Below are 24,125 nucleotides of genomic sequence, written 5' to 3' on the forward strand. Positions count from 1 at the left end.
GTCCTGTAAGCATCTCTAGGTCAGAACAAACGAGTCTATTTTAAATAAACAAAGGATATCACTATTGGGACTATTGGAGCTTGACACCATAGCTCCCATGGTAATTAAGTGGATGGGGAGGGGGGAGGAAAAAGCAGGAGAGCCTTTCTATGGGAGACACAGAACCCATATGCCAAGAGCGGACAAACATTAGAGAAGCCATGTTGTATCAGGCCAATGGCCCATCCAGTCCAACACTCTGTGTCACACAGGGGCCAAAAAACCCAGGTGCCATCAGGAGGTCCATCAGTGGGGACAGGACACTAGAAGCCCTCCCACTGTGCCCCCCCAGCACCAAGAATACAGAGCATCACTGCCCCAGACATAAGAACATAAGAGAAGCCTTGTTGGATCAGGGCAATGGCCCATCCAGTCCAACACTCTGTGTCACACAGTGGACAAAAAAACCAAGTGCCATCAGGAGGTCCACCAGTGGGGCTAGAAGCCCTCCCCCTGTGCCCCCCCAGAAGCACCAAGAATACAGAGCATCACTGCCCTAGACAGCGTTCCATCAATACCCAGTGGCTAATAGCCACTGATGGACCTCTGCTCCATATGCTTATCCAATCCCCTCTTGAAGCTGTCTATGCTTATAGCCACCACCACCTCCTGTGGCAGTGAATTCCACATTAATCACCCTTTGGGTGAAGGACTTCCTTTTATCAGTTCTAACCTGACTGCTCAGCAATTTCATGTAATGCGCACGAGTTCTTGTATTGTGAGAAAGGGAGAAAAGGACTTCTTTCTCTACTTTCTCAATCCCATGCATAATCTTGTCACCTTCTATTGTGTCACCCCACAGTCAACGTTTCTCCAAGCTAAAGAGCCCCAAGCATTTTAGCCTTTCTTCATAGGGAAAGTGTTCCAACTCTTTAATCATTCTAGTTGCCCTTTTCTGCACTTTTTCCAATGCTATAATATCCTTTTTGAGGTGCGGTGACCAGAATTGTACACAGTATTCCAAATGAGACAGCACTATCGTTTCATACAGGGGGCATTATGATACTGGCTGATTTGTTTTCAATCCCCTTCCTAATTCCCTTCCTAAGTAAAGGATCGAACTGCTGTCTTCTGTCCCACCTGGGACAACATTAGTAAAAGTGAGGAGACAAAAATGAGTACTCATGGATAAACCCTTGTTCATTTATTTAACACTGGAGAAAACAGGAAAAATTGAAGGAACTGTGCAAAAATCAAGGAACTATAGCATCAGACGATTAACAATTTTTACAAAAAAAGTCCCCCCAAATTCAAAAAAAGAGGGTAGTCAAGCAAGGTTTGTTCCACAGTTTGAAGATGGCTTTCCACGAAGAGCTTTCCGCTAAGAATTCAAAAGATTTCTCTGCTGTGTGGATTTTCTGATGCTGTTGAAGACTGCAACTCTTACTGAATTTCTTTCCACATGCTGAGCATTCAAAGGGTTTATCCCGTGTGAGTTCTCTGATGATGCCAAAGACTGCCACTGCTAATGAATCTCTTTCCACACTCTAAGCATTTAAAAGGTTTCTCCCCTGTGTGGGTTCTTTGGTGCACTTTAAGATGGCTACTGTAACTGAATCTGTTTCACTCTGAGCATTCAAAGGGTTTCTCCCGTGTGAGTTCTCTGATGACGCTGAAGACTGTCACGCCTAATGAATCCCTTTCCACACTCTGAGCATTTAAAAGGTTTCTCCCCCGTGTGGGCTATTTGGTGCACTTTAAGATAGGTACTGCTAATGAATCTCTTTCCACACTCTGAGCATTCAAAAGGTTTCTCCCTTGTGTGGGTTCTTTGGTGCACTTTAAAATAGGCACTGCTAGTGAATCTCTTTCCACACTCTGAGCATTCAAAAGGTTTCTCCCCTGTGTGAGTTCGCTGATGCCTCCGAAGATTGCCACTCCAACCAAATCTCTTTCCACACTCTGAGCACTCATAGCAATTTTCACCTTTGTGAATTCTTTGATGTTGTTGAAGATACCTACTTTCACTGAATCTCTTTCTGCACTCTATGCATTCAAAATGTTTCTCCCCTGTATAGGTTCTTTGATGCAATTCAAATGGTTTCTCCCATGTGTGGGTTCTTTGGTGCTGCTTAAGAGTGCCACTCTGACTGAATCTCTTTCCACACTCTGAGCATTCAAAAGGTTTCTCTCCTGTGTGAGTTCTCTGATGTTGCTGAAGATTTCCCCTCCGATTGAATCTCTTTCCACACTCGGAGCATTCAAAAGGTTTCTCCCCTGTGTGGGTTCTTCGATGCAGATGAAGTTTGCCACTCCGACTGAATTTCTTTCCGCACTCTGAGCATTCAAAAGGTTTCTCCCCTGTGTGGGTTCTTTGATGCTGTTGAAGAGTGCTACTGTGACTGAATTTCTTTCCGCACTCTGAGCATTCAAAAGGTTTCTCCCCTGTGTGGGTTCTTTGGTGCACTTTAAGATAGGCACTGCTAGTGAATCTCTTGCCACACTCTGAGCATTCAAAAGGTTTCTCCCCTGTGTGAGTTTGCTGATGCTGGCGAAGACCGCCACTCCCACTGAATCTCTTTCTGCACTCTGTGCATTCAAAACGTTTCTCCCCTGCATGGGTTCTTTGATGCAATTCAAATGATTTCTCCCCTGTGTGGGTTCTTTGGTGCTTCTTAAGAGTGCCACTCCGAATGAATCTCTTTCCGCACTCTGAGCATTCAAAAGGTTTCTCCCCTGTGTGGGTTCTTTGGTGCACTTTAAGGGAGGCACTGCTAGTGAGTCTCTTGCCACACTCTGAGCATTCAAAAGGTTTCTCCCCTGTGTGAGTTCTCTGATGTTCCTGAAGAGTGCCACTCCGACTGAATCTCTTTCCGCACTCTAAGCATTCAAAAGGTTTCTCCCCTGTGTGAGTTCTCTGATGCTCCTGAAGAGTGCCACTCTGACTGAATTTCTTCCTGCACTCTGTACATTCAAAAGGTTTCTCCCCTGTGTGGGTTCTTTGATGCAGATGAAGATTGCCCCTCTGACTGAATTTCTTTCCGCACTCTGAGCATTCAAAAGGTTTCTCTCCTGTGTGGGTTCTCTGATGCTCCTGAAGAGTGCCACTCCGACTGAATCTCTTTCCACACTCGGAGCATTCAAAACGTTTCTCCCCTGTGTGGGTTATTTGGTGCACTTTATGATGGCCACTGTGACTGAATCTCTCTTCACACACTGAGCATTCAAAAGGTCTCTCCCCTGTGTGGGTTCTTTGGTGCACTTTAAGGGAGGCACTGCTAGTGAGTCTCTTGCCATACTCTAAGCATTCAAAAGGTGTCTCCCCTGTGTGAGTTCTCTGATGCTTCTGAAGAGTGCCACTCCAACTGAATCTCTTTCCGCACTCTGAGCATTCAAAAGGTTTCTCTCCTATGTGGGTTCTTTGATGCACATGAAGACTGTCACTCCGACTGAATCTCTTTCCACACTCTGAGCATTCAAAAGGTTTCTGCCCTGTGTTTATTCTTTGGTGTACAAAGAGCTGTGATCTGTTTCTGAAATACGTTCCATACAGAATGGATTCACTTGCCTTCTTTATCCTGTGCCTTGGAAAATATGCATTCAGCTTTCTTCCATCTTGCTTCTTTCTCTCTCGAGTTCTGACTTCTTCCTTCAAGTCTTTATTTTTAACTCTGTCTAGCATTCGCTGATCTTCCTCTGCTGGAAAAATAAATAAATAAATCCTGTTAACACCTCAGAGAGTTGGGAAGGTCCGAAGGCTTCTATGTGACTGCAGGAGGAGAGAACTGACAGCCCTTTGACCTCATCCAACTTGGTTGATCTTAACCACCTCTCCACCTTCCACCAGAATATATAGTAAGAACATAAGAACATTAGAGAAGCCATGTTGGATCAGGCCAATGGCCCATCCAGTCCAACACTCTGTGTCACACAGTGGCCAAAATCCCAGATGCCATCAAAAGGTCCACCAGTGGGACCAGGACACTAGAAGCCCTCCCACTGTGCCCCCTCCCAAGCACCAAGAATACAGAGCATCACTGCTCCAGACATAAGAATGTAAGAGAAGCCATGTTGGATTAGGCCAATGGCCCATAAGAACATGAGAAGCCATGTTTGATCAGGCCAATGGCCCATCCAGTCCAACACTCTGTGTCACACAGTGGCCAAAAAAACCCCAAGTGCCATCAGGAGGTCCATCAGTGGGGCCAAGACACTAGAATTCCTCCCACTGTTGCCCCTCCAAGAACCAAGAATACAGAGCATCACTGCCCCAGACAGAGAATTCCAACAATACGCTGTGGCTAATAGCCACTGATGGACCTCTGCTCCATATGTTTATCCAACCCCCTCCTGAAGCTGTCTATGCTTGCAGCCGCCACCACCTCCTGTGGCAGTGAATTCCACGTGTTAATCACCCTTTGGGTGAAGAAGGACTTCCTTTTATCCGTTCTAACCCGACTGCTCTTATCTGGGAGAACCGGGTTTGATTCCCCACTCCTCCACATGCACCTGCTGGAATGGCCTTGGGTCAGCCATAGCTCTGGCAGAGGTTGTCCTTGAAAGGGCAGCTGCTGTGAGAGCCCTTTCAGCCCCACCCACCTCACAGGGTGTCTGTTGTGGGGGGAGAAGATAAAAGAGATTGTGAGCCGTTCTGAGTCTCTGATTCAGAGAGAAGGGCGGGGTATAAATCTGCAATTCTTCTTCTGCTGCTCAACAATTTCATTGAGCGTCCACGAGTTCTCGTATTGTGAGAAAGGGAGAAAAGCAGGTCTTTCTCTGCCTTCTCTATCCCATGCAAAATCTTGTACTTAAGAAAACATACCCCCTCCCCTCAAGAGCTACAGCTGAGCTCTTGCCCAGAAGGAATCTCTGAGCCTCCCAATATCAGGCTTCCAGAAGGCTTCCCTCAGCCTTAACCAGCAGGCTGTATGATTGTACCAAACAAAGTGTTGCTAAGCGGTGTGAGGGGTCTGGAGACCAAGTACTATGAAGAAAGAGTGTTTAGCCTGGAAAGGAGGCGGCTGAGAGGTGATAGGATCACCATCTTCAAGTCCTTGAAGGGCTGTCCTATAAAGCAGGGATGGAGAACCTCCATTCCGAGGGCCACATACGGCCCTCGAGGTCACTTGGTGTGGCCCTTGGGAATTGCTGGGCTAAACCGAATCATGTGGCAGCAGCCCTGGGGCCTGGCTGGCCAGCAAGGATCGTGGGGCCCAGCTGCACTGTGCAGCAGCCTCCGCAGGGCCAGGCAGGGATCACAGGGCCCGGATGTACTGTGCGGCAGCCTCCCGGGGGCCTGGCTGGCCGGCCAGAATTGCTGCAGGGCCTGGAAAGGTTACTGTCACAGTTCAGTTTGCACTTGATTATCCCAGAGGGTGTGGCCTAATATGCTAATGAGTGTGTGACCTAATATGCTAATATTAGGGGATGTGGTCTAATATGCTACTGAGTTCCTGCTGGGCTTTTTCTACAAAAAAGCCCTGGACCTATGCATTTGCCTAGGGCGGCGGGCTGTGTGTGTGTGTGCCAGATTAGGTTCCCCCCACATGACTTCAAATAGAAAAACAATTATTTGTGTTAATTTTGCCGTCCTGAATTGTTCTCCCTTGGCGGAGCACTATTTTTTAAGTTGACAATTTTTTATGGCCTGTGAATGATGTTATAAATATCCATATGGGCCTTGGGAGAAAAAAGGTTCCCCACCCCTGCTATAAAGGATGGTGTGGAATTGTTTTCTGTGGACCCAGAAGGTAGGACCAGAACCAAGGGGTTGAAATTAAATCAAAAAGAGTTTCCAGCTCCACATGAGGAAGAACTTCCTGACCGTTAGAGCAGTTCCTCCATGGAACAGGCTTCCTCAGGAGCTGGTGGGCTGTCCTTCCTTGGGAGGTTTTTAAACAGAGGCTAGATGGCCGTCTGACAGCAATGAGGATCCTGTTAATTTTGGGAGAGGTATTTGTGAGTTTCCCGCATTGTGCAGGGGGCTGGACTAGATGACCTTGGAGGTCCCTTCCAACTCTATGGTTCTAAGTGAATCAGAAATCCCCCGTGGCTATTCTTTGCCTGTTCCCTTGAACATAACCGTGAAGGAGACTTACTCTCAGCCAGATTATTTAGGAAAGAAATCTGCTTTTGGGATCCTCTTGACGAACTCTCCAGCTTTTTTCTGGATGTACGGTCATTGCCTGTCTCCATCATAGTCTCTGTTCTGGCTTCATTCACAGAGAGAGAAAGTGATCGTTCTTATATAGGGAAGAAAGGAAGTAAAAAGTAAAAAATGCTTCTGGGAGGATATAACACTGTATGAGAATGTTTCTATGTATTATTTAAATCAGGGGTGTCGAACTCCTGAGGGCTGGATCTGACATAAATGAGACCTTGTTGGGTCGGGCCATGTCAGGTTGGGTCGGGCTATGTGTGTACCTATTTAAGAATAGGTGACAGAGATATAAATTTTTATAAAGAACACAGACAAACACAAATATATGTATATTTTCAAACTTAAAACATTAGCACTCACTGGTCTTAAAGGTGCTTTCTTTGTATTTCTCCCATGGGATCTGGGGAACTGGGCAAAGGAAGCTCTGACTCTTTCTTTCCTTCCCCAGGGAACTGCGGGGGTGGGGGGGAGGAGCCTCAGCCAATAGAAGGAAGAGAGGCTTGGCTCAGTAGCTCTACCGTGCGATTGAGAGCGTGGCAAAGCAAGCTCTCCCTCCCCCCCCCCCTCCTCCTCAAGGGAGGAACCTCAGCCAATGGAGAAAATAGAGGTTTTGTTCTGTAACTCTTGAGCAATTGAGCAAGCCTTGCAAAGCAAGCTGTTATGCAGAAGGAAGCAAGATATAGGGAGAAGGAAGCAGATGAGAGCCAGTTGCTTGGGCGCCTGATACTCAGGGGTTTGACACCCCTGATTTAAATTGTTCTATTATTTATCAATATGTTTATCCTTATGTTGTTCACCGCCCTGAGCCGTGTGGATTCAGGGCTACGGCAGTCTCCAAATATAAATTCTAAATAAATGGAAATGCTGGGAATTGAACCTGGGACCTTCTGCATGCCAAGCAGAGGCTCTGCCAGGGAGCCAGGGTCTCAGGTCAAGGCCTTTTCCATCCCCTCCTGCCCGGTCCTTTTAGCTGGAGATGGTGGGGATTGAACCTGGGACCTTCTGCATGCCAAGCAGAGGCTCTGCCACTGAGCCAGGGTCTCAGGTCAGGGTCCTTCCCATCACCTCCTGCCCGGTCCTTTTAGCTGGAGATGGTGGGGATTGAACCTGGGACCTTCTGCATGCCAAGCAGAGGCTCTGCCACTGAGCCAGGGTCTCAGGTCAAGGTCTTTCCCATCCCCTCCTGCCTGGTCCTTTTAACGGGAGGTGCCAGGGGTTGAACCTGGGACCTTCTGCAGGCCAAGCAGATGCTCTGCCACTGAGCCAGGGTCTCAGGTCAAGGTCTTTCTTATCACCTCCTGCATAGTCCTTCTAACAGGAGATGCCGGGGATTGAACCTGGGACCTTCTGCCTGCCAAGCAGAGGCTCTGCCACTGAGCCAGGGTCTCAGGCCAAGGTCTTTCCCATCACCTCCTGCCTGGTCCTGTTAACTGGAGATGCCGGGGATTGAACCTGGGACCTTCTGCATTCCAAGCAGGTCAAGGTCTTTCCCATCACCTCCTGCTTGGTCCTTTTAACTGGAGATGCCGGGGCTTGAACCTGGGACCTTCTGCATTCCAAGCAGAGGCTCTGCCACTGAGCCAGGGTCTCAGGTCAAGGTCTTTCTTATCACCTCCTGCCTAGTCCTTCTAACAGGAGATGCCGGAGATTGAACCTGGGATCTTCTGCACGCCAAGCAGAGGCTCTGCCACTGAGCCAGGGTCTCAGGTCAAGGTCTTTCCCATCACCTCCTGCCTGGTCCTTTTAACTGGAGATGCCGGGGCTTGAACCTGGGACCTTCTGCATTCCAAGCAGAGGCTCTGCCAGGGAGCCACTGCCCCTCCCAAAGTAGCAGGACAGGCGGCAAAATGATGTATTGCTATTCAGTATTTTGACTCATGGCTCCTCACAGCGGGAGCAGTTCATAAGAACATAAGAACATAAGAGAAGCCATGTTGGATCAGGCCAACGACCCATCCAGTCCAACACTCTGTGTCACACAGTGGCAAAAAAGCAATTGAGCAAGCCTTGCAAAGCAAGCTATTATGCAGAAGGAAGCAAGATATAGGGAGAAGGAAGCAGATGAGAGCCAGTTGCTTGGGAGCCTGATAGCCTGGCACCTAGAAAGGATCCTTACCCAGAAAAGCCACATTCCCATAGTTCTCCAGCATGACTTCCCTGTACAGAGCTCTTTGTCCCGGATCCAGCAAGGCCCACTCTGCCTCCGTGAAAGAAACGGACACCTCCTCCAAGGAAAAGGAACCCTGAAAGAAAAGAGCAGATTCCCTCAACAGAGATCTCGGCAGAGATCGCGCCCTGGAAGGGACCAGTCTGGGAAGGTATAGGATACGACTTTGGACGGGTAAAGGGATTAGCGTCTAGAGTAGGGTTGCCAATCTCCAGGTGGGGCAGGAAAAAAGCCAGTAGGCATCCACGAAAAACCAGCCTCAACAGTAACAGATACTTAACGCATTTATAGAAAAGGAGAAACAAATATATAGCTAATAATGAGATCACTGACACAGAAAGCAGAACCGCTGACCATGCCCGTCCCCGAAACAGGGGTGTCGAACATGCAGTCTGGGGGCCGAATCAGGCCCCCGAAAGGCTCCTATCAGGCCCCCGAGCAACTGGCTGTCATCTGCTTCCTTCTCCCTATATCTCGCTTCCTTCTGCATCACAGCTTGCTCAATCGCACAGGAGCTGCAGAGCAAAACCTCTATTTTCTCCATTGGCTGAGGCTCCTCCCTTGGGGAGGGAGGGGAGGGAGGCAAAGCTAGTTTTTCTAGGTTCTCCCGGCTCCACCCTCCAAAGTCTCCCGGCTCCACCCCCAAAGTCTTCCAGCTCCACCCTGCAAAGTCTCCCGGCTCCACCCCCAAAGTCTCCCGGCTCCACTCTCCAAAGTCTCCCAGCTCCACCCCCAAAGTCCCCAGATATTTCTTGAATTGGATTTGGCAACCCTAGTTCAGAGCTTCTCTTACCCAGACTCCTCACAGAAACTGCAGGAGCAAAATCCCTCCCCTGAGAAAGGAGGAAGGGCCCAGGTTGTCTCCCCTGCTCATCTCTCCTACCTGGGTTGGAGGAGCAGCAGCTATTTCCACATCTCTGGAAAGACAACAGCTCAACAGCATCTCTTCGCTGTCTGTTACGGAGACAAAGGAGGAAGGAAGTGTGTTTGCTTGCTTGTACCCTGCTTCATGAATTTGCCCGCACAGGCCTACAGGCCCCGTTCTGCCCTGCCCTCCTAGGGGTTCCCAACTCTCTGGAAGGGCTTCCCTTTTTACTTTCAAGTAGCCACCACCACCGCCTGATTGATTTAGGGCAGTGGTGGGGAACCCTTTTTCTGCCAAGGGCCATATGGATATTTATAACATCATTCGCTGGCCATAAAAAATTATCAACTTAAAAAACAGTGCTCCGCCGAGGGAGAACAATTCAGGCCAGCAAAATTAAAGCAAATAATTGTTTTTCTATTTGAAGTCATGTGGGGAGAGCCTCATCTGGCGCGCGCGCGCACTTACACACGGCCTGCCGCCCTAGACAAATACATTGGTCCAGCAGGAACTCAGCAGCATATTAGACCACATCCCCTAATATTAGCATATTAGGTCACACACTCATTAGCATATTAGGCCACACCCTCTGGGATAATCAAGTGCAAACTGAACTGTGGCAGTAACTTTTCCAGGCCCTGCAGCAATTCTGGCCGGCCAATCAGGCCCCCGGGAGGCTGCCGCACAGTACCTCTGGGCCCTGTGATCCCTGCCTGGCCCTGGGGAGGCTGCTGCACAGCACAGCTGGGCCCCATGATCCTTGCTGGCCAGCCAGGCCCCAGGGAGGCTGCCACATGGCTCGGTTCGGCCCAGCAATCCCCGAGGGCCACACCAAGTGACTCCGAGGGCCGCATACGGCCCTCAGGATGGAGGTTCCCCACCCCTGATTTAGGGATTTACCCACTGGAAGAATAAGGACTCCCAGCATCCTTTCCAAGAACCGATGCCTTGCCTCTATGGCTGATTCCCCACCAGCCTTGTCACGGTCTCACGCTCCTCTTTTCCGCGGCGCTTCTGTCCGATTTCACGCAAGCTGCTGCGGGTCTGCGACTCGCCTTGCCTCTTTCCCGTGGCAAGCAAGATCCTCTGAAAACTGGTTGCTGCTTGCCGCCGGAAAGAGGCGGGGCGAGCTGCAGCCCTGCGGCAGCTTGTGCAGAATCAGACAAAAGCGCCGCAGAGAAGTGCAAGACTGGGACAAGGCTAGCAGGGAATCAGTATGTGTCTCCTGCCGCTCAATGCCTGGTTACCGCGGGGGACAATTCCCTCTGACTTGCGTGCCCCTGGGGAAATAGCCACTTGCCAACTACCCCGGAGCCCCTTTCAAAATGTCGCGTCTGGAATGGTGGCGTTCTGCGTGATACAGAGTGTTATGGATTTGCTGTGTTAGTAGGCCTGAGCTGGAAATGTGCTTCCGTGAGTCTCCAGGATCCCGAGGCCTGCAGTCTGATTGGCTGTTCTCTTAGCACAGGCTTCCTCGGGAGGAGGTGGTGTGCTCTCCTTCCTTGGAGGTTTTTCAACAGAGGCTAGATGGCCATCTGATAGCAATGAAGATCCTGTGAATTTAGGGGGAGGGGTTTGTGAGTTTAGAGCGGTTCCTCAGTGGAACAGGCTTCCTCCTTGGGAGGTGGTGGGCTCTCCTTCCTTGGAGGTTTTTAAAGAGAGGCTAGATGGCCCTCTGACAGCCATGAAGAGCCTGTGAATTTAGGGGGAGGTGTTTGTGAGTTTAGAGCGGTTCCTCAGTGGAACAGGCTTCCTTGGAAGGTGGTGGGCTCTCCTTCCTTGGAGGTTTTTCAACAGAGGCTAGAGGGCCATCTGACAGCAATGAAGATCCTGTGAATTTAGGGGGAGGTATTTGTGAGTTTAGAGGGGTTCCTCAGTGGAACAGGCTTCCTCGAGAGGTGGTGTGCTCTCCTTCCTTGGAGGTTTTTCAACAGAGGCTAGATGGCCCTCTGACAGCCATGAGGATCCTGTGAGTTTAGGGGGAGGTATCTGTGAGTTTAGAGCAGTTCCTCAGTGGAACAGGCTTCCTCCTTGGGAGGTGGTGTGCTCTCCTTCCTTGGAGGTTTTTCAACAGAGGCTAGATGGCCATCTGACAGCAGTGAAGATCCTGTGAATTTAGGGGGAGGGGTTTGTGAGTTTAGAGCGGTTCCTCAGTGGAACAGGCTTCCTCCTTGGGAGGTGGTGTGCTCTCCTTCCTTGGAGGTTTTTCAACAGAGGCTAGATGGCCCTCTGACAGCAGTGAAGATCCTGTGAATTTAGGGGGAGGGGTTTGTGAGTTTAGAGGGGTTCCTCAGTGGAACAGGCTTCCTCGAGAGGTGGTGTGCTCTCCTTCCTTGGAGGTTTTTCAACAGAGGCTAGATGGCCCTCTGACAGCCATGAGGATCCTGTGAGTTTAGGGGGAGGTGTCTGTGAGTTTAGAGTGGTTCCTCAGTGGAAGAGGCTTCATCCTTGGGAGGTGGTGGGTTATCCTTCCTTGGAGGTTTTTCAACGTAGGCTAGATGGCCATCTGGCAGCAATGAGGATCCTGTGAATTTAGGGGGAGGTGTTTGCGAGTTTAGAGCGGTTCCTCAGTGGAACAGGCTTCCTCCTCGGGAGGTGGTGGGCTCTCCTTCCTTGGAGGTTTTTAAGCAGAGGCTAGATGGCCATCTGACAGCCATGAAGAGCCTGTGAATTTAGGGGGAGGGATTTGTGAGTTTAGAGCGGTTCCTCAGTGGAACAGGCTTCCTCCTTGGGAGGTGGTGGGCTCTCCTTCCTTGGAGGTTTTTCAACAGAGGCTAGGTGGCCATCTGACAGCAGTGAAGATCCTGTGAATTTAGGGGGAGGCTACCAATAGTGTACCGGACTCGTTACAAAGTGCTGGTTATCACCTTTAAAGCCCTATATGGCCAAGGATCAGTTTCCCTGAGGGACCGTCTGTCCCCACACGTTCCCCAGAGAGTGCTGAGATCTGGATCTCAACATCTCCTAGTGATCCCCGGGCTGAAAGAGGCGAGACTATCGACCGCCAGGCATTGGGTCTTTTCAGTGGCAGCCCCCTCCTGGTGGAATCAATTGCCGGAAGAGGTTAGGGCCTTGTGGGACCTTGCTCAGTTCCGCAAGGCCTGTAAGACCTCTCTCTTCCGGCAAGCCTTCAGTCGACCGTAGGAGAATTCTGGAACAACTGTTGCCCTGAGAATATGAGTAACATCTAATTTGTTAGCACCAACGGTATATTGTTTAATGGTTTTATTGATCTTGTGATTGCGATCATAGTATACTATGATATGATGAAAGCCGCCCTGAGCCCGCTTCGGCGGAGAGGACGGGGTATAAATCGAATTAAACAAAAGCATAAGATGCAGAGTCTTGTGAGCAAAAATTCTACTTTGTGAGCTCCTGGCGTTCAGTTGTGAGCTCCTGGCATTAAAGTTGAAATCTCCTGCATCAATTATTGTGTTCTGGGGCCATTTTTCCTGAGCTAGGACAAAACTGTGCGAGCTGGAGGCTAAAAATCTGTGAGCTAGCTCACACTAACTCAGCTTAGAGGGAACACCGGGCATTTGCGAGTCTCCTGCACTGTGCAGGGGGTTGGACTAGACAACCCTGGAGGTCCCTTCAACTCTTCTAGGATTCTATGTCACCATCTACGGTGATTAACATGTGGAATTCACTGCCACAGGAGGTGGTAATGGCTACAAGCATAGCCAGCTTTAAGAAGGGAGTGGATAAAAATATGGAGCAGAGGTCCATCAGTGGCTATTAGCCACAGTATATATATATATGTGTGTGTGTGTATGTGTGTGTGTGTGTACAAACACATATATTGGCCACTGTGTGACACAGAGTGTTGGACTGGATGGGCCATTGGCCTGATCCAACATGGCTTCTCTTATGTTCTTATGTGACACAGAAGGTTGGACTGGATGGGCCACTGGCCTGATCCAACATGGCTTCTCTTATGTTCTTATGTGACACAGAGTGTTGGACTGGATGGGCCATTGGCCTGATCTAACATGGCTTCTCTTATGTGACACAGAGTGTTGGACTGGAGGGGCCACTGGCCTGATCCAACATGGCTTCTCTTATGTGACACAGAGTGTTGGACTGGAGGGGCCACTGGCCTGATCCAACATGGCTTCTCTTATGTTCTTATGTGACACAGAGTGTTGGACTGGATGGGCCATTGGCCTGATCTAACATGGCTTCTCTTATGTGACACAGAGTGTTGGACTGGAGGGGCCACTGGCCTGATCCAACATGGCTTCTCTTATGTGACACAGAGTGTTGGACTGGAGGGGCCACTGGCCTGATCCAACATGGCTTCTCTTATGTTCTTATGTGACACAGAGTGTTGGCCTGGATGGGCCACTGGCCTGATCCAACATGGCTTCTCTTATGTTCTTATGTGACACGGAGTGTTGGACTGGATGGGCCATTGGCCTGATCCAGCATGGCTTCTCTTATGTTCTTATGTTCATCACATTTGGCCCAGTCAAGACTGGAGCGCATCTAGGGACTTGAGGGGAATAGGAATGAGTTTTCCGGGAATCTGTTGTCCTGCTAACGTCACAACCAGGTTTGCACCCAGGCACAATGTTGACCTGACCCAGCTGCCCCAAGGCCCTCTGCAAAACCCACCCCGAAGCTCCGGTGGGTGGGGGGGCTAGGCCATTGCCCCCTGTTTCCCACAGCAGCCTGACAGGTGCCTTTAAAAGCCTGGGCACAGAGGCCGCATTTCCCCATCGTTATTGGGCTCTAGGAACTGGTTTCCAGATCTCCACAGCCTCAAAAGATGGAGGTTCCCTTTATTCACCAGGTTGAAGAGCTCTGCCCAGGCCTTTTCTCATTTGAGCCACCCTGAGTTCCTCTTTTGAAGGGAGGCGAGAGACAAATATTTAAATGAAGGGGGGGAATTGCCCTCCAATCTCTTCATCGCAGTTAGTGGACGCCGAGTGCCGCAAATTAACTCTGTGTCATGTAATGAAGTGTTCGGTTCAGGGTGGCCGAACTGTGGCTCTTTCACACATATTGTGTGACTCTCGAAGCCCCCCCACTGCCCGATCGGCTGACTTGGGGAATGTATTTAAAGTTAAAGTTGCTTTCTTCTTAAAATAATTTTTTAAAAAAGATTTAAAGCTGCTTTCTTTCTGCCTCTCCCTCCCCCATCTATTTTCCTTCCTCCCTCCCTCCCGGTTCTCAAACATTTGACGTTCATGTCTTGTGGCTCTCAAACGTTTGACCTTTATTCCATGTGGCTCTTCAGTTAAACAGGTTTGGCCACCCCTGGTTTAATTCTTTTCCTGACCTGAACTCTCTCCCCAGCAAATTCACAGGATGTCCCTACTTCACCCAGGCCCCGTGAGTTCTTACCATAGGAGAGGGCATCTCGGGCACACTCCAGGACCTGCGCCCTCTGCCCTTGCTCCAAGGAAGCTCTTTCTGCCCCAGAAAAGGTAGGTTCTGTCTTCAGCCCTGGTCCTGACGCCTGAAACAGAAGACCAAGAGAGAGGGGTAAGAGACGGAGTGGAAAAGAGACCCAGGAATGGATCCGGTCTCACTTCCAGACTCTGCACCCTTCCATCAGCAGACCTGGGAAGTTAGCTGGAGAAATAAGAAATTCTCTAAAACAGGGGTGTCAAATGTGTGGCCTTGGGGCCTAATCAGGCCCCCGAAGGGCTCCTATCAGGCTCCTGAACAACGGGCTGTCATCTGCTTTCTTCTCTCTCTCTCGCTTCCTTCAGCATCACAGCTTGCTTTGCAAGGCTTGCTCAATCACACAGGAGCTACAGAGCAAAGCCTCTGTTTTCTCCACTGGTTGAGGCTCCTTCCTTGGGGAGGAAAGGGGACTATTGAGCCAAACCTCTCTTCCTTCTATTGGCTGAGGCTCCCCCCCCCCACAGTCAGCGCTTCCTTTACCCAGCTCCCTGAATTCCATGCGAGAGATACAAAGAAAGCACCTATAAGACCAGGCTCTCTCAATTGCAGTGCAGGGCTACTGAGCCAAGCCTCTCTTCCTTCTATTGGCTGATGGTCCCCCCCCCACCCCGGTCCCCTGGGGAAAGAGCCAAAGCTTCCTTGGCCCAGTTCCCTGGATCGCACCAGAGAGATAGAAAAGAAAGCAGCTTTAAGACTGAGTACTAATGTTTTAAGTATGTCTTATTTTAAGTTTTTTTAAATCTTTAATTGTGTTTGTCTCTGTCCTTTATAAAGTTCATCTCTCTGCTACCTGGCACTGCATTTTATAACGCTCATGGCCCAGCCCAAAAAGGTCACATTTGAGTCAGATCTGGCCATCATAACAAAATGAGTCTGATACCCCTGAGCTAGAAGATAAGGAGAATGTTCAATATCCCATTTGGAAGATTAACACTTAGACCAGGGCTGGCCAAACTGTGGCTCAGGAGTCCCATGTGGCTCTTTCACACACATTGTGTGGCTCTTGAAGCCCTCACCGCCCTGCCAGCCGGCTTGGAGAAGACATTTGTCTCTCTAAATCACTTCGCCAAGCCAGCCAGCGGCTTGGAGTATGCATTTAAAATTAAAGTTGCTTCCTTTCTACCTTTCTCTTCCTCCTCCCTCACCCCACCCATTTGCCTGCCTTCCTTGCTTCTCTCCAACATCCGACATCCACGTCTTGCGGCTCTCCGACATCTGACCTTTATTCTATGCGGCTCTTGCCTTAAGCAAGTTTGGCCACTCCTGACTTCAGACAGTTATCTGGCAGGAAAGCTCTTGGAGAAGGCCGGATTTGCTTGAATTTGACATATCCGGCTGGAATCCCCTCACCTCTTCCACCTGCCCCCTCTCCTCTGCCTGACTCAGGAGGAAACCTTCAGCCAGGGCCACCGCCTGGGAACTGCTCTCCGGCCTGCATCCTCTGACCCAGCCTTGCACCTCCTGGGGCAGGATGGTCAGAAACTGCTCCAGGATCACCAGGTCCAGAATTTCCTTCTTGGAGCGCCTCTCTGGCTTCAGCCAGTGGCTGCAAAGTCCATGGAGCTGGCTGCAAACTGCCCGGGGCCCATCAGCCTCACAGTAGCAGAATTGCCGGAAGCGCTGGCAATGTACATCTGAGACTGAAGTGAGCTGATCACAGATCTCTGGCACCGGGCTTTCCCAGAATTCAAGAGTACTCCCAGCTCGGGTGGGAGAGTGGCTTTTTCTCGCTGTCTTGCCAGTTCCAGGTCCTTCTGGGTTTTTCTCTTCCATCACTTTCCCCTTCTCCGGGGTCACGTCTGAATGGATAAAGATGCCTTCAGTCAATTTGATACGAAGAGAGTCTTCACTTTGGGGCAAAGAAGAGAGACAGTTGAAGCAGAGAAATAACGAGGTATCATAATGCCCCTGTATAAATCGAGGGTGCGGTCTCCCTTGGAATACTGTGTACAATTCTGGTCACCGCACCTCAAAAAGGATATTATAGCATTGGGAAAAGTGCAGAAAAGGGCAACTAGAATGATTCAAGGGCTGGAACACTTTCCCTATGAAGAAAGGTTAAAACACTTGGGGCTGTTTAGCTTGGAGAAACGTCGACTGCGGGGTGACATGATAGAGGTTGACAAGATTATGCATGGGATGGAGAAAGTAGAGAAAGAAGTCCTTTTCTCCCTTTCTCACAGTACAAGAACTCGTGGGCATTCAATGAAATTGCTGAGCAGTCGGGTTAAAATGGATAGAAGGAAGCCCTTCTTCACCCAAAGGGTGATTAACATGTGGAATTCACTGCCACAGGAGGTGGCGGCGGCTACAAGCATAGCCAGCTTCAAGAGGGGGGTTAGATAAAAATATGGAGCAGAGGTCCATCAGTGGCTGTTAGCCACAGTGTGTGTGTGTACGTATATATTTGGGGCAGGGATGCTCTGTCTTCTTGGTGCTGGGGGCGGGGCGGCACAGTGGGAGGGCTTCTAGTGTCCTGGCCCCACTGATGGACCTCCTGATGGCACCCAGGTTTTTTTGCCACTGTGTGACACGGAGTGTTGGCCTGGATGGGCCATTGGCCTGATCCAACATGGCTTCTCTTATGTTCTTATGAGGTTCGCACACTTACTGTGTGAAGAGAGGTTTACTTTATGGCACCATAAGCAGGACACAGTCGGCCATGGGCCCCCCAAAATCATTCTAAATACAGCCAGTTTTGTTCACACCAAAAAACAAGCCGGCAGGCCCCCAGGCTTATCTGATTCAACATTCCCCGCCCCCCCCTTGCAACTCCTTCCAGTAAAATTTCCATGACGAAGTTTCCTTACCTATCTATATACAGCAAGTGGCCTGTACGAGGCTGTTCCCTTATCTAAGCCTACAGCTGGAGCTCACGACCACAGGGCGGTATAGTCAGTTTCTAATGAACATTGCGTCTTTTTGAAGGAAGAAGCATGCTTTCATTCATTATTATAGGGGTATCCATTAATTTTTCAGGGGCTCTCCTTCGAAGTCACACGGAAAACAAAAGAGAATGGAGATACACTATGAAACATTGCAAACTTTGGTGTAGTGGTTAAGTCTGGTGTAGTGGTGAAGTGTGCGGACTCTGATCAGGTTTTGATTCCACACTCCTCCACTTGCACCTGCTGCAATGGCCTTGGGTAGCTCTTGCAGAGTTGTCCTTGAAAGGGCAGCTTCTGTCAGAGCTTTCTCAGCCCCACCCATCTCTCAGGGTTTGATTCCCCACTCCTCCACTTGCACCAGCTGGAATGGCCTTGGGTGAGCCATAGCTCTTGCATGGTTGTCCTTGAAAGGGCAGCTTCTGTCAGAGCTCTCTCAGCCCCACCCACCTCACAGTGTGTCTATTGTGGGGGGAGAAGATACAGGAGATTGTAAGCTGCTCTGAGTCTCTTGATTCAGAGAGAAGGGCGGGGTATAAAGCTTACATTCTGAATAAAACGAGAGCCAGTTTGGTGTAGTGGTGAAGTGCATGGACTCTTCTCTGGGAGAACCGGGTTTGATTCTCCACTCTTCCACTTGCAGCTGCTGGAATGGCCTTGCATGAGCCAAAGCTCTCGCAGAGGTATCCTTGAAAGGGCAGCATCTGTCAGAGCTTTCTCAGCCCCACCCACCTCTCGGGGTTTGATTCCCCACTTCTCCACTTGCACCTGCTGGAATGGCCTTGGGTGAGCCATAGCTCTCACAGAGGTGACCTTGAAAGGGCAGCTTCTTGGAGAGCTCTCTCAGCTCCACCCACCTCACAGGGTGTCTGTTGTGTGTGTGCGTGGGGGGCAGGGGAAGGTAAAGGAGATTGTGACCGCTCTGAGATTCAGAGTATAGGGTGGGATAGAAATCCAATAGCACATGCTCTGGAGATGCATGAGCATTGCCCTTGTGGATCAGAACAAAAGTGCTTTTTGTGGTTTGTAGACGAGGTTGAATATCATTTTTCCATACGACAAACCAGGGGTCGTTTTGTAGAAAAATAGGCGGTGGAGCTCATTAGCATCACTCATTAGCATATGCCGCCACCACCCCCCACCAGCCCAAAGCAACCTGACACAAGAAAGGAGAGTCCCAGGCGAGTGAGGCCTGCTAGAGATCCAGCCAGCCCAAGCAGGCCTCGCCCACCTGGGGCTCTCCTGGGCTACCCCCCCCCCAGTCAAAAGGCCAGCAAGCCACCAGTCACCCAAATCACATCAGAAACGGCACCGTGGGCTTCTCCAAGGGTTAATGAGGACTGCTGGGGGCGTGGCAAAGCCCTTAGTGGCTGGCTGGCTGCCCGCTCTCCTAATCCAGGGATTGTTATGCAGCTGTACCTCCTATTCAATGGCTTGCTAATCCCCGGGTCCCAGCAGGGGTTCTCCCGCTTTCCCAGGCTCCTTCAAACCCCCCAGTCAGCTGCCCTGTGAGGGGAAGCCCCGCCCCCACAGCCACCATGTGACTTTCCACCTCCGGAGGCTTCAGTCCCTGATTGGAAAGGCTTCCTCTTGGGATGGGGTGTCTGTGCTACTTTGAAGAAGTTGGCAGCAACTCGTGAGTAGAGATGCCAATCCCTCACTTCAGAGTCGCCAGAAACGGGGGGGGGGGGATGTTTTTTGGCCACGTCATTATTCCCTATGTGGAGATCGATTCTCATAGGGTATAATGGGGAATTGATCTGGAGGTATCGGGGGCTCTGGGGGGGGGCTGTTTTTTGAGGTAGAGGCACCAAATTTTCAGTGTAGCATCCAGTGCCTCTCCCCAAAATATTCTCCAAGTTTCAAAACGATTGGACCAGGGGGTCCAATTCTATGAGCCCCAAAAGAAGGTGCCCCTATCCTTCATTATTTCCTATGGAAGGAAGGCATTTAAAAAGGTGTGCTGTCCCTTTAAATGTGATGGCCAGAACTCCCTTGGGGTTCAATGACGCTTGTCACACCCTTGCTCCCGGCTCCACCCCAATGTCTCCCAGCTCCACCCCCAAAGTCTCCTGGCTCCACCCCCAAAGCCCCCAGATATTTCTTGAATTGGATTTGGCAACCCTGCGGAGGAGGTAGGTGGAGAGGAAGAGGGGGAACCCTCAGAAAGGTTCAGGAGCTGCACTCCTGTGAGCTCCTGATGAATTCAAGGCTTGTGATAAACCGAGCCATAATTTCAGAGATGCCTCCGTGGTTTTTTGGGAAAGTTAACGTCTCTCTTTGGCTCTTCAAGGATGTGACCCAGCTTCGCCTCTCATTCCGTTGGCTCAGTCTGTCCTGGGGCTAAGTCTTAAGGGAAACCCCAAAAGGGGTTGCAGAATGCCGAATGCGTGCATTAGTAAAGAGCAGGCCTTGAATTCTGAACCTTTCTGAGGGTTCCCCCTCCTCCTCCCCACCTCCCTTGTCCATGGAATAGGAGGTGCAGCTGCATAACAATCCCCGCATGAGGAGAGCGGGCAGCCAGCCAGCCACCAGGGGCTTTGCCACACCCCCAGCAGCCCTCATGAACCCGTGGAGAAGCCCACCCCACCCTTTCTCCACTTCTTACGTGATTTTGGGCAGCGGGTGGCTTGCTGGCCTTTTGACTGGAGAGGGGGCAGCCCACGAGAGCCCCAGGCTAGCGAGGCCTGCTTGGACTGGCTGGATCTCTAGCCAGCCAAACAGGCCTCACTCACCCAGGGCTCTCCTTTCTTGCGTTGGTTGCTTTTGGCTGGTGGGGGGGGGCGCATATGCTAATGAATTATGCTAATAAGCCCCACCACGTATTTTTCTACGGAAACCGACCCCTGGTAAAGAACAGGAGGCCAGGAGCGCCTTAAAGGCGAACGGAATTTGTGTCAGGGCTGTAGCTTTCACGGATCACGCCCGACTTCTTCAGATAATAAAATACCTGAAGAAATGAACAGTAGGGTTGCCAATCCCCAGGTGGGGGCAGGGGATCCCCCTGTTTGGAAGCCCTCCCCCCACTTCAGGGTCATCAGAAAGCAGAGGGAGAGACATATCTGCTGATAACTCCATTATTCCCTATGGAAAATGAATGATTCTCATAGGGTAGAATGGAGAATTGATCCATGGGTACCTGGGGCTCTGCAGGAGCTGCTTTTTGAGGTAGGGGGTCCAAATTCTCAGCATAGCATCCGATGCCTCTTCTCAAACAACCCTCCAAGTTTCGAAAGGATTGGACCAAGGAGTCCAGTTCTATGAGCCCCCAAAGAAGGCGCCCCATCCATTATTTCCAGTGGAGGGAGGGCATTGAAAAGGTGTGCAGCCCCTTTAACTGTCATGGCCAGAACTCCCTTTGGAGTTCAATGATGCTTGTCACACCCTTGCTCCTGGCTCCACCCCCACTGTCTCCTGGCTCCACCCCCAAAGTCCCCAGATATTTCTTGAATTGGACTTGGCAACCCTATCAGCCACCCGTGGCCAAGATCCCTTCCAGGAACTCAAAGCTGATCATCCCCAAAGGACTCACCTGGAAGGGAACCCGGCTGTTGCAGCTCTGCAGCCCGTCCTGCTCGCCTCCCGCCTTCAGAAGCAAAGCCTTCCCCATCCCCGGAAAAGAGCCTTTCAGTGCCCGCCCCCCCCCCACGTCCCTGCTCGGCCTCTCTAGCAATCAGCTCGGTGGGTTTAACCCTTTCAGTGCTGCAGACGAAGGGGAAAGGCGTCCTGTCCTCTCCACAAGAAGCTTCAGCCGGGCTGCCCTGCTGGGGGTGCCAGCCCCCAGGTGGGACCTGGGGATCTCCCGGAATTCCAGCGCCTCTCCAGACTGCAGAGATCAGTTCCCCTGGAGGAAAGGGCTGCTTTGGAGGGGGGACTCTGTGGCCTTGTGCCCCACGGAGGTTCAGGGATGCCAGCCTCCAGGTGGGACCTGGGGATCCCCTGGAATTCCAGCTCCTCTCCAGACTGCAGAGATCAGTTCCCCTGGAGGAAAGGGCTGCTTTGGAGGGGGGGGGGGGACTCTGTGGCCTTGTGCCCCACTGAGGTTCAGGGATGCCAGCCTCCAGGGGGGACCAGGGGATCCCCTGGAATTCCAGCTCCTCTCCACACTACAGAGATCAGTTCCCCTGGATGAAAGGGCAGCGTTGGAGGAGGGACACTGTGGCCTTGTGCCCCACTGAGGTTCAGGGATGCCAGCCTCCAGGTGGGACCAGGGGATCCCTCAGAATTCCAGCTCCTCTCCAGACTGCAGAGATCAGTTCCCCTGGAGGAAAGGGCTGCTTTGGAGGGGGGACTCTGTGGCCTTGTGCCCCACTGAGGTTCAGGGATGCCAACCTCCAGGGGGGACCTGGGGATCCCTCAGAATTCCAGCTCCTCTCCAGACTCAGAGATCAGTTCCCCTGGAGGAAAGGGCTGCTTTGGAGGGGGGACTCTGTGGGATAGTATGCACTGAAGTCCCACTCGTCTTCACGTTCAATCCCCTAATCTCCAGGAGTTTCCAATAACATTGGGGAGAGAAACCTATCACTAAATTCATCCCCTAAACCAGAAGATTGGAGAACAGCAAATGTGACACCACTTTTTAAAAACGGAACCAGAGGGGAACCAGGAAATTTCAAACCAGCCAGACTAACATCTGTCCCAGGCAAGTTAGTATAAACCAGAGGTGGCCAAACTTGCTTAATGTAAGAGCCTCAAAGAATAAACATCTGGAGGGAGGGAAGGAGGGAAGCAAATAGATGGGAGGAGGGAGGGTGGAAAGAAAACAACTTTAACTTTAAATGCATTCTCCAAGCTGCCAGCTGCCTTGGCTTGGAGAAGTGATTTAAAGAGAGAACTGCCTTCTCCAAGCCAGCCAGTGGGGCAGCGGGGGCTTCGAAGAGCCACACAATATGTGTGAAAGAGCCACATGTGACTCCCGAGCCACAGTTTGGCCACCTCTAGTCTAGGCTAACACCCTCCTTCCTCCTTTGTCCTCCTCTCAGGCAGTGGAGAGGTGCTGTTGAGTTGTCAGTTTAAGTTTTGGAGAAATGGGAACATAAGAGAAGCCATGTTGGATCAGGCCAATGGCCCATCCAGTCCAACACTCTGTGTCACATAAGAGAAGCCATGTTGGATCAGGCCAACGGCCCATCCAGTCCAACACTCTATGTCACATAAGAACATAAAAGAAGCCATGTTGGATCAGGCCAATGGCCCATCCAGTCCAACACTCTGGGTCACAGAAGAACATAAGAGAAGCCATGTTGGATGAGGCCAGTGGCCCATCCAGTCCAACACTCTGTCACACAGTGGCCAAAAAACCCAAGTGCCATCAGGAGGTCCATCAGTGGGGCCAGGACACTAGAATTCCTCCCACTGCGAGCCCCCCAAGCACTAAGAATACAAAGCATACTTCCCAGACATAAGAACAGAAAAGAAGCCATGTTGGATCAGGCCAATGGCCCACCCAGTCCAACATTCTGGGTCACATAAGAACATAAGAGAAGCCATGTTGGATCAGGCCAATGGCCAAGTCCAATTCAAGAAATATCTGGGAACTTTGGGGGTGGAGCCAGGAGACTTTGGGGGTGGAGCCAGGAGCAAGGCTGTGACAAGCGTAACTGAACTCCCAAGGGAGTTCTGGCCAGCACAATGCCTTCCTTCTATAGGAAATAATGAAGGATAGGGGCACCTTCTTCGGGGGATCATAGAACTGGACCCCCTGGTCCAATCCTTTTGAAACTTGGGGGGTATTTTGGGGAGAGGCACTAGATGCTATACTGAAACTTTGGTGCCTCTACCTCAAAAGACAGCCTCCCCAAAGCCCCAGATACCTGCCGATCAATTCTCCATTATTTTCTATGGGAATAAATCTCCATAGGGAATAATACAGTTCCCAGCAGACATTTCCCTCCCCTCCCCCCTGCTTTCTGACGACCTTGAAGTAGGGGGAGGGCCTCCAAACCGGAGGATCCCCTGCCCCCACCTGGGGATTGGCAACCCTAAGCTGCTAGAATGGAATTGGGTCAGCCATAGCTCTTGCAGGAGTTGTCCTTGAAAGAGTAGCTTCTGGGAGAGCTCTCTCAGTCCCACCTACCACACAGTGTTTGATTCCCCACTCCTCTACTTGCAGCTGCTGGAATGGCCTTGGGTCAGCCATAGGCTAGCTCTGGCAGAGGTTGTCCTTGAAAGGGCAGCTGCTGTGAGAGCCCTCTCAGCCCCACCCACCACACAGGGCGTTTGTTGTGGGGGAGGGAGATAAAGGAGATTGTGAGCTGCTCTGAGACTCTGAGATTCAGAGTGGAGGGTTGAATATAAATCTGCAGTCTTTTTCTTCAACATGGCTGCCCTCTGAAACTCACTTTAGAAATATACTCAATGGCCAGCTAGATGCAAACGGTACGGTGAGGCCAATCTGAGGAATAGTGGAGCCATTCCGACGTCTTTCCCAGAATCTCTGCTTCCCAAGATCCAGTTTGGTGTAATGAGATCCAGTTGGGTATAGTGGTTAAGTGTGCGGACTCTTATCTGGGAGAACCGGGTTTGATTCCCCACTCCTCCACTTGCAGCTGCTGGAATGGCCTTGGGTCAGCCATAGCCCTGGCAGAGGTTGTCCTTGAAAGGGCAGCTGCTGGGAGAGTCCTCTCAGCCCCACCCACCCCACAGGGCGTCTGT

General features: G+C 50.9%; 1 protein-coding gene across 2 annotated transcripts; it reads right to left on the reverse strand.

Annotated features, from left to right (window-relative positions):
* Positions 1-1,168: 1,168 nt before the first annotated feature.
* Positions 1,169-21,181, reverse strand: LOC132581256 (zinc finger protein 420-like). 2 transcript variants are annotated; one of them, XM_060252426.1, is made up of 7 exons: positions 21,004-21,073; positions 15,937-16,435; positions 14,521-14,635; positions 9,190-9,260; positions 8,256-8,382; positions 6,078-6,221; positions 1,169-3,678 (listed from the first exon to the last, which is right to left on the reverse strand). In XM_060252426.1, exons 2-7 carry the CDS (start codon positions 16,357-16,359, stop codon positions 1,616-1,618), a joined length of 2,943 nt encoding a protein of 980 aa, XP_060108409.1. In that variant the 5' UTR covers positions 16,360-16,435; positions 21,004-21,073; the 3' UTR covers positions 1,169-1,615. The 2 variants fall into 2 exon arrangements, with proteins under 2 accessions (XP_060108409.1, XP_060108410.1); XM_060252427.1 differs by lacking the exon at positions 6,078-6,221 and having other exon boundaries at positions 21,004-21,181.
* Positions 21,182-24,125: the final 2,944 nt, after the last annotated feature.

The sequence above is a fragment of the Heteronotia binoei genome, chromosome 13 (assembly GCF_032191835.1).
Source record: "Heteronotia binoei isolate CCM8104 ecotype False Entrance Well chromosome 13, APGP_CSIRO_Hbin_v1, whole genome shotgun sequence".
Lineage (NCBI taxonomy): Eukaryota > Metazoa > Chordata > Lepidosauria > Squamata > Gekkonidae > Heteronotia > Heteronotia binoei.

Coding starts and splice junctions, on each gene's coding strand:
- LOC132581256 (XM_060252426.1), bottom strand. CDS start 16,359: ATGGAAGAGAAAAACCCAGAAGGACCTGGAACTGGCAAGACAGCGAGA. Junction 9,261..14,520: donor CCGAGATGCCCTCTCCTATG/GTAAGAACTCAC, acceptor TCTCCGTAACAG/ACAGCGAAGAGATGCTGTTG. Junction 8,383..9,189: donor CTGCTGCTCCTCCAACCCAG/GTAGGAGAGATG, acceptor CTTTTCTTTCAG/GGTTCCTTTTCCTTGGAGGA.